The following is a 12995-nucleotide window of genomic DNA, read 5'->3' as shown; positions in this document are numbered from 1 at the left end:
TAACCAATGGCGTGACACTTGGTAATTGTGGCCCACAATTTGTGGGGTTAACAAGAGAAGTCCACGAAATTAGAAATATTTATTTAATGTTATAGATATTATCACACCATTTTATTCTTTATTTTATTGCTACTCTGAGACAGTGAGACATAATATTAAAATTGATTCATCTTAGGACCAATTCTCGATGAAATTTGATCATAAAGACATAAGACACCAATGTTCAATTTTCAAAAGTATGCGATAAACGTACTTATTATATAAGTACCATTATCTGCATTTTCAAAAAATATGAAATCGTATGTATAATGTACGATAAATTATTTAATTTTGTGTATACAACTATAAATACGTATATGTAAGAATTTAAATATTTCAATACTAAAAAAATATCTTAAGTTATGTAATGAATCAAATTTGACTTATAATCAATTACAATTTTAAAAATCTATTCTTTATTTTTAAATTATCAGGTTAATTATAACACACAATTATACAGGAAAACTATAATATTTTAAATACAAGCAAATTATAGATGATTAATTACTTAACGTGGGAATATATAAAGCATTATAGGACATTCCCTTTAGGAAGAATAACAACTATTAAAATAAAACAATTACTTGTATAATAATAATATAATTGATAAGATATTTTTATAATTTAAAATATACATATAATTATATAGTTACATAAAATAATTCAATTTTTTATTTTAACCTTAGAAGTGTTTTATTATATATGAGAAAAAGTATTATTTTTATTACTGCGAGGATTACGTCTTAAAAGATTCAACAGTCAACCTAATTATTTGAATCTAATATATAATCGTGTTATTAGCGTAATATAGAAAAATTATTATAAGATCTTATAATAAACTCCATTGTTAAGTTAAAATGTAGGTTTAATATTTTCTTAACGTGAAAGTTAAGGAAAAATAACGTGCATGCTAAATTAACAATTTATTATTTTTTATATATAAAATGGTATTAATTAATAATATACTATAGGTTAAATAATTTGATATATAAATAATTTACACATTTTGAAGTCAAATATTTGATAATATTGTTAATCTCTTTCTGATTGTTACTGTTGTGAACTGTCACAGTGATGCAAATATTGTTCATCACTGATAGTTGTGTATTAAATTTTATATTAATAAATTGTGTGTTGAGCCATATAACATATTACATAGGTATAATATAATATATATGTTGATATTTATCTAATAGTTTGTATTCTCAACCAAATGAATAAATTTTAAAATCTCACATATTTTAGTTAATAGTACGTAAATACTTTAGTATTGGGTGTAATTTGATAAATATAGGCAAAAGCTGTTACGATAATATAGCTGTAGTCTATACCCTGAAATATATCTCAGGGTCAGATTGGGCGCACTATTCATTTAGTTAATCTACCATTGAACGTGCAAGTGATTAATAGCCAATTTCATAATAGATCTATATTGAAATTTATCGGGAAAGACAGCACATAAAGTAATAATTTAACAAGAGAAGCATGTGGAAATTACAACTACATTCCCTTGGCCTGCCAGTTTTACGAATTTATGATGTCATATATCGTATGTATACAATGTGATTATTTTTCGATTGTATGATGAAAAATGTAAAGAATAGAAAATAAAAGGAAATCCAACCAAAACAACAAGATAGGTCACACGATCTGCTCGGCAATCTATACACATATATATATGCATAATGTATGCATTCCAATGTTTGGGGTAAACATTGTAGTCGTGAATGTGGTACAACCGTCGGCCGGGGAGCAAAAAGTCATGACAGTAGTGTTGGATGAGAATACTACCCTTGTCGCTTCTGGAAAACAAACGACATGCGGCGTCGAGTCACGAGGATGCAGGGAATTCGTTTGGGTGAAACACCGTTGGATGCGAGGGAAAGGCAAAATCAAATGGGTTGGTGAGAGGTATTTCTAAACGACTTTTTTTTTGTTATTATTCTGAAATCGTGCCAGGAATACACACGAGCAAGTTTCCTTTTTTTTTTTTTGAGTGTTAAGTGAAATAGCAAATTATTTAATCAACGAGCGGGTTTCATATTATATTGAATAATGTTTGGTTTATTATATACCCATTGGTGAACATTTTTAAAATACATTTACTACATGTCCAATTTTCAGTTATATAACGTTTTAGTAAATTATTTACTTATTTTTCTATATTTGTAGGTACTAATCATTGAAATTTAGATTTATTTCTGATCAGTTATAAATTTTAAATTTCATATAGATATAATTATAGGTAAACATAATAATAGCTACTTTAAAGGTTCTTATAAAATAATTTATGCAAATATTTAATAAGTAATAAAAAAAATAAAAAAAATAATTTAGATATTTTACTCCTAAATTATTCTGTTTTTGTAGAAGTTGAAATACTATTTTTTTAGACTTAAATTGTCTTTTATGATTAAGACTAAACATATGATATTTCAGTATCTAAATAATACACTTTTTCTTCTTTTGATATATTTCTTTAATTCAACAATTACGTGTCTTATAGTTAATTTTTACATATGTTATATTTTAATTATTCTTAATTTTTTTTAGTTTTAGTTAAAAACAATTAGTATATTATTACCAAAATTATTTTAGTTTACAGTCTTGTATACGTTAGGAAATGCTAAACAGGATAATTAAATTAAAAATATTAGTATATAAAGTTATAAACAAGTTTTTTTTTATGTCGTGTTTCAATAACCAAACAATGTCAAGGTCATCAATGTCGATGATTTCTAATAAATTGTTAGTGTGTAATATAATATTGTGAATTTATAATATCATTATACATTATACAATTATTATAGAAATATATTTTTATAAGTTCCTATTAGTGAAATTTTTCTATTAAAAGTTTAAACGAACAATTTATTGATTGTAATTTATACCTGTACTTTATAATTCTAAGTGGAACAGTAAATCTATTGTTTATTTTTGGCATTATCAACATGTTCTATTTTTGACAACAATTTTGAAAGCATTTAATGCATGTCTAGTAAGCCTGAATTTCTATTCAGAAACAAAATTTAAATACTATAATAATAATGATTTACATCTCTAAATTGAAAATAATTATGTAATTTTAATGGGCTTTGAATCTAAAAAATAATAATAGTTTTTGTATCTTATCATATTTTTTATTTTGGAAAATTATTTATTGTATAATTTCAGTTTATTTTTATATTTGGTAAGTAATTTTATTTTTGTATTGTAATGTAGGTACGATTTATATGGTTTCTTTTTATGTAATAAGCATAATTATTGGTTATTGGTAATTGACCAATCGATTTTAGTTTTGCGATAGGATTTACTCATTAAGGATATTTTCACCTATTACATTTTAATGTAATATGTCGTTGCACCAATTTCTTATGAGAAGACCAGGATAATTCTCAAGCATAGTTCTTGCAGCTAACATACCTATAAACGGGTTTGGTAGTCCAAAAATAATTATTGGACGTCATGATATAAACAGATGACTATGTTCTTTACTATTTGAATATAGAGATTGGAGGAATAGTTTGATTTGTGAATAATTAGGAAGGTTATTGATTAGAAAATTTGCTTAGATTTTTTTTTATTTGATTATTTGGTAGAATTTAATATTGGTATGCTATACAGTCATATGGAATTGAGAAGTAAGTTAATAGTATTCAACTATATTTGTATAAAATAATTTTTAAATTAGAAATTGAAATACTAAAATTATGAAAAATTAAAAATAATAATACAAATATTTTGATTCAGTTGATAAGGTCGATATCATCTTATATATTTTAAAATATTTTTATGATCGTGCTGATAATTTGTTGGGAAAATGTTTAATTATACACTTATGTAAATAAATACGGTTATATATTTAAATATTTAACAAACAATTTTGTAATTTCAGAGTATATTGGAAAAGTTCAATCCAGGTGCCCGACAAATGATAAACGCAGGAAAGGCATACCTGAAAGCACTTCACGGTGAGTCATGATTTATGTTTTGGTAGATTAATCAGTAAACTCTTTTTAAAATATATTTTTACGGTTTTACATGAAAATTTCTGTATATATAAAACACATTCATGTAATATAGGTAATAGGTATTCACGTAATAAATCATACAACATTGTTGTAGTTTGAATAGATTAAACTAATGACATATGATACTTTTTAAATATATATATATATATTTATAAACACGTAAAATAAAATAATTGAGTATTTAATGTAAGATATTATTAATATTTTACAATTGTTAAACGTATTATATTATGAAAAGAATAGGGACTCTCGAAATAATAATTATATTAATAGAAAATAAATTGTCTGTTTCTAAAATAAATTATTTGATGTGCATTATACACATAATTTTGATATAAAAATAATAGTTCTTGACGACGATGTGATTATTTTTATGCATATTAGTGAACAAATAAAAATAAATAGATACAAATGCAAATTAAACTTTATTCCATAGAAAGTTTACCATATTGTTAAGTTAAATACAATATACGTTATATATTTTAAAATTAGCCAATAGCTTAGGTAAAAATTGTACTTTTAGAATCTACATTTTAAAACAATTTAATAGTATAAATAGTATAATTAATAATATTATAGTATTAAATAGTATAATAATAAACATTTAACATTGTTAATGCTTTATTTTATTATTATTATTATTTTGTTTAACTTCAATATTTATTTGAGCTAGAAAAGCTTGATTTTAATGTATACAAAATATAAATACAATGGAAAACTTGGTGGTTATGTAACATGTTAACTACTTAAGTAGTATTATGAAAAATAGCTTAATCGACATTTTGGTATTTTCTGTATTTCGAATTGTTTTTTTAGAGAATATATTATGTGAAAATATTAAAAATAATTGAATGAAACATGATTTATGCGTTAGGCCAATAATATTGGCTGCATTTCAAATAAAAAATAATAACGATTAATAAGTAATAATAATATTAAGTATAATTAATACATTGTTAAATTGTTTATTATATTTATAATACTAAACACATTTTTAAAATAAATCAAACTATATACTTACATACCAAACAATTAATAAATCTTATCAATTGTGATGTAAAAGTATGACTAACTGATAATATGATAATAATAAAAAAATATTATCGTACTGAAATGGTACAAAAAATAAGAAGATTATAATGCCTACGTTCTTAAAATAAACGGGTGAATTTTAAAAAGTGGTCTTTTACTCTAATATATTTGATAACGGGTTGATCAATTTTTTCTCGGGATTCGTAATTGGATCCAAAATAGTTTCAAGTACATTTCGTAAACAAGTAGAAACCCGTCGAATGACGCCTTTAAAAATGTCCTTATTCGTCGATTCTGCTGTAGAAAATAACGTAATAGGTATACAAATAATATAATATAAATAAATGAAACAGTATATTGGCCGAACAATAATATATTTCCTATAATATCCTCACTTGTTTTCTAGGGACCAAACTCGGCGTTTGTACAAACGCTTGCCGGTTTGAATAAGAGAAAATATAGACACATCATAAATATTTATCAACATCGTATGATTGATGACAGCGTGCATATCGTATGCACGAGCATCTTTATCGTACTCTAGAGTTAATGTTGTCATTCGTATAGATGGGGAGGTTGATGATTGATATATTTTCTGTGTTTGTATTATTATTACGACCCCGTCTGTTTCATACTAAACTTTTTCCTTTCAAAATGTTAAAAGTACTACAAATAATATAATTTTCAAGGGCATTTGTCTCATTTATGCGTTTCACGTGTATACTCTAAAAATTATGACATATTATATTATTAACTGTATACATGAAAAAAAATGACAAAATGCATCAAATAATAATGTTTTTGTTTGGTCGAATAAATCTAAAATTAATTTGTATGCGTAATAGTTGGATTTTTGTTTTTATTTTTGAATTAATTATATCATTACTTATAATTTTAAAATTCAATATGATTACAAAACATTTTAGAAATGCATATTAAATCGTTATAATTAATATATTTCATGTTTAGATTGTTTCACTGTAATGAAATTGATCAAACAATTTTTGTTTGTACAATATAATAATAATATATATACGATAATATTTTTAAATATTAATTCATTAACTTAAGTTTAGTTTGGTGCAAATAATTGTTTACTTATTGTGTATTTATTAAATTCAAAAAAGTAGTATAATATACATTTTTTTTAATTTTGTAGAATTATTCGCTATAAAATTATTAACTTTTAAAAACAATGCTTTGGTTAAATTAACATTTTTGTTTGTTCTTTGAATAGCTTACAGTCACATGTGATGTATTAAGTTTTATAATAACATTATAATAATTATGTAAAAAGAGTGTAACTGAGAAAATAAGTAATTGGATTGCGTGTGTCACTATGGAAAGGAAAATGGGTTGGGAAAATTGACGCGGAAAAAATTTTACGACTTTTGATTTAAAAACCTTTTAAACTGTCAAACTCTACCATAGCGCAATAAACGAAGTTAATTTTAACGGATGGAAAAAATTTAAAAAACGGCTTTTATGCTGTATAATTTTCATTAAAAACTGTATCAATTGATATTCTTAATTTGACGGAATAATTGTCTCAAAAGTTTTTATTGTTTCAATATAAATTAAAAACTTAACATTTTTTAACAATATTTAAAATTAAAATACTATCTGTAATTTTGCATTATAATAATTATACTTGATTAGACGATAACTAGCATGGTATACAAAATAACTACCCACGGTATCAGCTTAAAAATTATTTAAAATTATATATGTCGTATAAAAATAATTTACCATTTTAATTCTGTATTCAAGTAATTAAGTTATATATTATTTATAAATTATATTATACAATTAATGTCTACAGTAAACAATGATAGGCTTTATGCCACTATATCAATTGAAATAACTAATCTTCAACTATTTTGTTAAATAGTTTAGCATTAATTTTTAAATACTACTAAATAATATGAATTAATACATAATAAAAAAAATCATTATTTTTTAATTTTTCACATAATTTTTAATAATATTTTAAAAAAAATGGCTCTGAACCTAATGAACTTGTCATGAAACACATATAAATATTTTAGATTGTTTTTTAAATTTCAATTGTTTATGCATACATTACTAAGTAATAATTATTCAAAATTATAAAATGTTAATTAATTAACCAATTTTTAAAGAGGTAAATAATAAAATACAATGTAATAATTTACAATAATTAGATGAGATATTTTGATTCTTAGATTATTTAATCTGATTATAGTTGAGTTTTAGTTTTTAGTACATAGGTTGGTTTAATTTATTTTTAAAAGAACCACATTGTACTAGTTGAAATTTAACGGGATGGAAATATGGAATGAATTAGGTTGTAATTTGAAAATGTTTATTATAAAAAGATTGTTGACGTTCGAATACGTCTACTTTTATTTAATTTGTAAAGATGTCTAGTGAATAATAATTATAGTTATAATATAACCTGACAGCAAACAATTCAATTTTCCTCTTATGATTTAATGCAAAATAAAAATTTCATCGTCTGAAAAACAGAATAAATAATAATTGCATTTTGAACACTTTATTAATAAGAGTGGTTATAAAATATAATTGTATGTGATATATTTTTTATTTTAAAAATATTAACGGTATAATATTAACAAAAAAAAAAAAAAAATGTTAATAATAGCTTCTAGAATTGCAGGCCTAGCCTTGTATACATATCTTTATACTTAGAAGCTTTATTTTATCAAGTATGTATTTTATTACTAATTTTAACTGTTTATTTATTAGCTAATAACATGTTTTAATTTAAAATAATTTATAAAATGTTTACAATTGACGATTTTGTGATAGCTGTAAAATTGAAACAATTTCCTTTAGTATTAATTATATTTTGTAATATGCTAAGATGGATTGAATATTTAAATTCGTATTTATTTATTAAATTATTTAAAAATTAAGTTTTTGTAAATATTACAAAAATTAGTTTTTATAAAATTTATTTTAAGCTTCAACACAAAACATTGTGTTCAAACTTTTTTGAAGAACACGTAATAACTTGTAGGTACTAGGTACCTATTTTACTTTCTATGGAGATAATCCCAAACTTGGATTTTTTTTTTTGTAACTCGCTTTATTCTTCAGGTAATTCTTATTAAAAACGCTTTAAAGAGCGTTCAACTTGAATAAACTTAATTCGAAACCAAATTCGTTAGAAAAAAAAACAAGCAAAAGCTCTTGGAGTAGAGATGAGCCGTTTGTGATAAAAAAAGAAAACGATTCTGTTGTAGATGAAAACATCTTAACGAGAAACTTGCCCTTAAACTTCAATGCAAGCGATAGGGAAAAATAAGGAAGAAGAAGAATAAATGAATTGCATTCGACCCTGTTGTAGTATTCCCTCAGGATAAATTTACCGAAAGCAAACAACACTGGCATTACTATGGCGAGTGATTTCTCATCTCTTTACCCGACAAAAACACAATAAAAAAATTTCATCTTCTTACATTATTTAAGCTGTGTTAAATAATTTAATATACGAGAAATATAGTCAAACATTATATTATATCGTATAGTAGATAACCATTTACATGACTTATTCGCAATAAGTATGTATGTTATAAATATATGTACCTATATATTTTTTATAAAATATTAAAATTTAATAATATATGAATAATATTTTAAATTTTATGTAAAAATAAAAATGATGTAAATCGTGATACTCAGAGCTTTGACAGAATTCAATATTGATGTTCTGTTGATATTTAGTAACAAAAACATTTTGATATTCTATGGTTTATAGACTTAACTCCATTATTCGGGTTTATGGGTGGAAGAAAGATGAGGGTAAAAATAGAAAATGTAACCGTAGTTTCCCATATGAATTCAAACTGTATTCTTATCATCATCATTGTGATGATAAATTCGACAGACAAGATTCAAACGAAATACCCGATGTACAAGTGAAAAAATAAATTTATAAACGCTAATAAACGTAAAAAAATCATATTTTAATATATTAACACGCATATTGAATTGTACTGATTTATGCACACTTAATACATTTATAAAAACAATTTAATATTATACAATGTAAATATTATGAATATGATTGTATTATAAATAATTATTATTCTTAACTATATTTCATTGTTTGTATGTATAATGTATATAATATTATAAATTTTTTAATACCGATTAAAAACATATTTTATAAATGTACTCGTATGTTTAACTTTTATGATTTATTTAAATGCATATAGTAATCAACTTGTATTACATTTGAATTTATTTCATTCGTAAGTAAAATAAGTATTTTGTGTTTGCAAATAATTCTTATTATTGATCTAAGCGTCCATAGATATTTAGTTTTGTTAATTTACCAGTTAGTACTATTTATTATGTTATTTTTATTTTACTATATTATAAATTATTTAATTTGACATTTTTCAAACATAATTCATCTGATACTATACTATTCATATCGAAGCAATTGTTACATTCTTCTCTGGATCTCAGCATTTTAAAATTAATGGCATATTGTATAAATTAATATTAATGGTAAACAGGAGCCAATGAAGTTCATCATTTGTTCACTGTAAAATAACATTTGACTAATGGACCATAGCCGTTGGGTGGGTGACAAATAGCGTGCTCGTAGAATTGAATTTTTCGAAAAATACTCAAGGCGGAAATTAAAACGCATCTTTACAGTAGTATTCTTTGTCGCATTAACTTCACTCCAGTTTGTTTCCCTTTGGAATTTCATAGCCAAATGACTTTTATTATCCAAAAGCAGGGTCAACGACGAGGGCGAATTTCTTCGCTTAAGTATTTTTAACCACCCTTTTCACATAGAATGAGCCCTCGCTTAATACTATGGATACATTTGAGCAGAAGAACTGGAATAATTTAACCATTAACATCTGGGTACTTTTGTATGTTATTTTATAAAATTGGTAAATGTACAAGATGAACAGCTGAAATAAATTTAAGTGAAAGCAATTGAGGAATATGTCAAATGTTATTCCTGCGAGTCTTTTAAGGCATGTATTGTACTAATAATTAGTAACTAGTAAGTATCTAATTGCTGTCTGTTTATTAAAGAATTTGTTGTGTTACACATTCAAGTATAATATATGAATTATATAAATACAAACAGGTTTATTATTTTATTAGTATTTTTATGTTTTTCTAACTCATATAAAACAAAATATTATTATGTTAGCTTAGTTATTTTATCAGATTCTCATTTAAAGGTATAATGATTTTAGATTTTATTTTTTTTTTTATTATTATTATAAACGGAAAAAGTCTATTGAATATTTTCTATTCCATACACTTCAATTGTTTATCTATTAAGTGTTGGGCTAAATTAATGTGGGAAATTTTAAAGTATCAGTGATAACACTGATAATTTTGGAAAACTCATAAATCACGAATAAAAGCATTATTCATAAAATTATATTTAAATTATTTTTGATGCATAGAAGTTTCAATATTTGTTGACTTATATTGTTATAATTATTGCTTATATTAACCTATAGTAGACTTATATATAATTAGTTAACAGTTAAAAAAAATAGGCCATATAGATAATAAACTATAACTTGTATATTTTTTTACATATGTTATTGTTTTTTTTAAAGTACAAAAAGTACGAATTAAGGTTTGTTATGTTTTTATTAGTAATTTTCTCTCTCGATAAATTTCAAAAAAATTTATGTAAAAATTATGTTATTTAATTTTAAGTGGAATATAAGTACTAAATACTTAAGTAAATGATTGAAGGACTGAAGAATTAATTAGCAGGAAATTAACGAGTCAAGTTACATAAAGTTGTGTTGATATTAAATTGAATATGATGTGTAGGTAGGTAGGTACCTATTTTGTGTTACGCTTATAACCACGTAATTATATATAGTATACACTATACATTAAATACAAACATTATATATTCAATATTCATCTATTAATTATAACAATTAAATCCAATATCAATAAATTATAATAGTGTTGTTATACAACAAAGCTCTTATTACGAATAATAAAATAATTAGTCTTTACAGAATTACGCTAAATGATTTTTAGTAATTTTCATATAATTAAACAATAGTATAAATTATTGAAAACTAATGAATTATGTACTGAATAATTTATATATTTCTAATATATACACTAGATATATTTAAAGAGTAGTTTTGGGGCATAGCATGGCGCATTGGAAGCACCAGTTGCCTGACGGTGATGGAGTTAAATTTCGTTGCTAGTCCCTGAATGGGTGACCGCCTGGGAATTTCAGAAACACATATGCCATATCCTACCTAACCATAATCGTTGAAATAAAAATAATAACTAGCTACAAACAAATTAAACTACCCTAGTACTTGTAGGAAAATATTTGAATTAAATGAAGCTATACCAAATAATATATTTTGTTAATGCGTTTTAAATTAACTGCAATGATGTAAAGTCTCGTTTATTTAAACATTTAAGTTTTACGTAACGCTATTAGGTATGTATCGTATATAAAATATTAATAATAATGTGTAAATTACTTTGAATTGTAAAGAATTACTAATAATTTAGCACAATATAATTATTTTTAAGTGGTCTCATAATGTTCACAAAATTCAATGACACTATGATATTGAAGTGACAGCATCCGAGAAAAGTTTAATGGAGATTGAAAGCACTTATCAAGGAGTACTTTAAATGAACGCATTAACTCCCACCTTCTTCCTAAAAAAAAACTGAATAAATTGTAATATAAAAATAATCACAGACCGTTATTTAAACAAATTGTTCCTTTGGTGTGATAAACTCTGTACAATGTATATAGTATGAGTATATACATATCCCCTCGACCGCCTGTCATGCTAATAAAGCTCCAAATATGATAGGCGTCCAAGGAAAATTACTTTTTGCTTCCAACATTGTTAGGAGAGTAAAAGCATTAGTTAAAGAAAGGCTTCTTGGGTGGGTATTATTATTTTATTATACATTTATTTTTATTTTTTTGAAACAAAGTGTTAATCAAGAAATATAAATAACAAAAGTAGTAGCAAAGGTAAGCCCCGCTATTCCACTCCACGGCCATTTATCAAAAAGACCGTCGTACATAAAACGCTTCTGTGTATTATAATAATCAACTTCTAAATAACATCTCTTTATTATAGTTTGTAAGGTTAGGATAAACGCATAGGATGGGACGGATGAGGTGAGTTATTGTTGTGAAACTTTTACCTCCCGTTCCCGCATCTGCTGTAAACTTTCGACACAGTGTTAAACCACGTAAAGTACACGAACGGTGATAATTACAACGACTCTGCGGTGCTCGATGGTTACCTAACCCTTTTGGGAAATGACTTCCGAGCCAAAACTATGTGTTTACAACATATAAGTCAAAAATTCTTACCTTCATAAATTCAACTAGGTATCTATTCCACTGTCCCCTAAATAGTTATAGTTTTAATGCATATTTTAATATATTTTAAAATTCGTTTAGTTCATCTCGATAAAATAAAAATATATTTTTAGTATAAACATTTAACTTTTAATCAAAAAAATTATTAGTAAGTATTAATTATTAAAAAAATATATGTAATGATTCTAATGTGATTTTTATTTAACTATTATAACATTATTTATTATCATTCAAATTTCGTAACTTTTCAATATAGGACTCTTATTTAATCACAACATTATTGCGACTCTAAACGATAAACAATCAAGCATTGCAAGTTAAATGTGTCGAACCAAAAAGGTAATTATCTAAAGAAAACATCCTGCAAGGACATATATTCTTTATTTATTTAATTAAACAATAAAATAAAAAAAATTAAAATATGAAAAAAATATAATGTAATTAATTAAGTACTAATTGCTTTTTATCAAGTTTTTTCATAAGTGTAAGAAGTGTTAGTATGAAAT

At 24.1% G+C, this 12995-nt stretch overlaps 1 protein-coding gene across 2 annotated transcripts in view; it reads left to right on the top strand.

Annotated features, from left to right (window-relative positions):
- The window catches only part of LOC113555863 (brain-specific angiogenesis inhibitor 1-associated protein 2), a 94433-nt gene that overhangs the window by 19725 nt on the left and 61713 nt on the right, over positions 1 to 12995 (top strand). For both annotated transcript variants that reach the window (XM_026960455.2, XM_026960445.2), the window contains exon 2: positions 3935 to 4010. In XM_026960455.2, the coding sequence (XP_026816256.1) occupies positions 3935 to 4010 (76 nt within the window). The remainder of the gene's footprint in view (positions 1 to 3934; positions 4011 to 12995) is intronic.

The sequence above is a fragment of the Rhopalosiphum maidis genome, chromosome 1 (genome assembly GCF_003676215.2).
Source record: "Rhopalosiphum maidis isolate BTI-1 chromosome 1, ASM367621v3, whole genome shotgun sequence".
Taxonomy (NCBI): Eukaryota; Metazoa; Arthropoda; class Insecta; order Hemiptera; family Aphididae; genus Rhopalosiphum; species Rhopalosiphum maidis.
The sequence above is the reverse complement of the archived record's forward strand: the minus strand, read 5'-3'. Positions and strand labels throughout refer to the sequence as shown.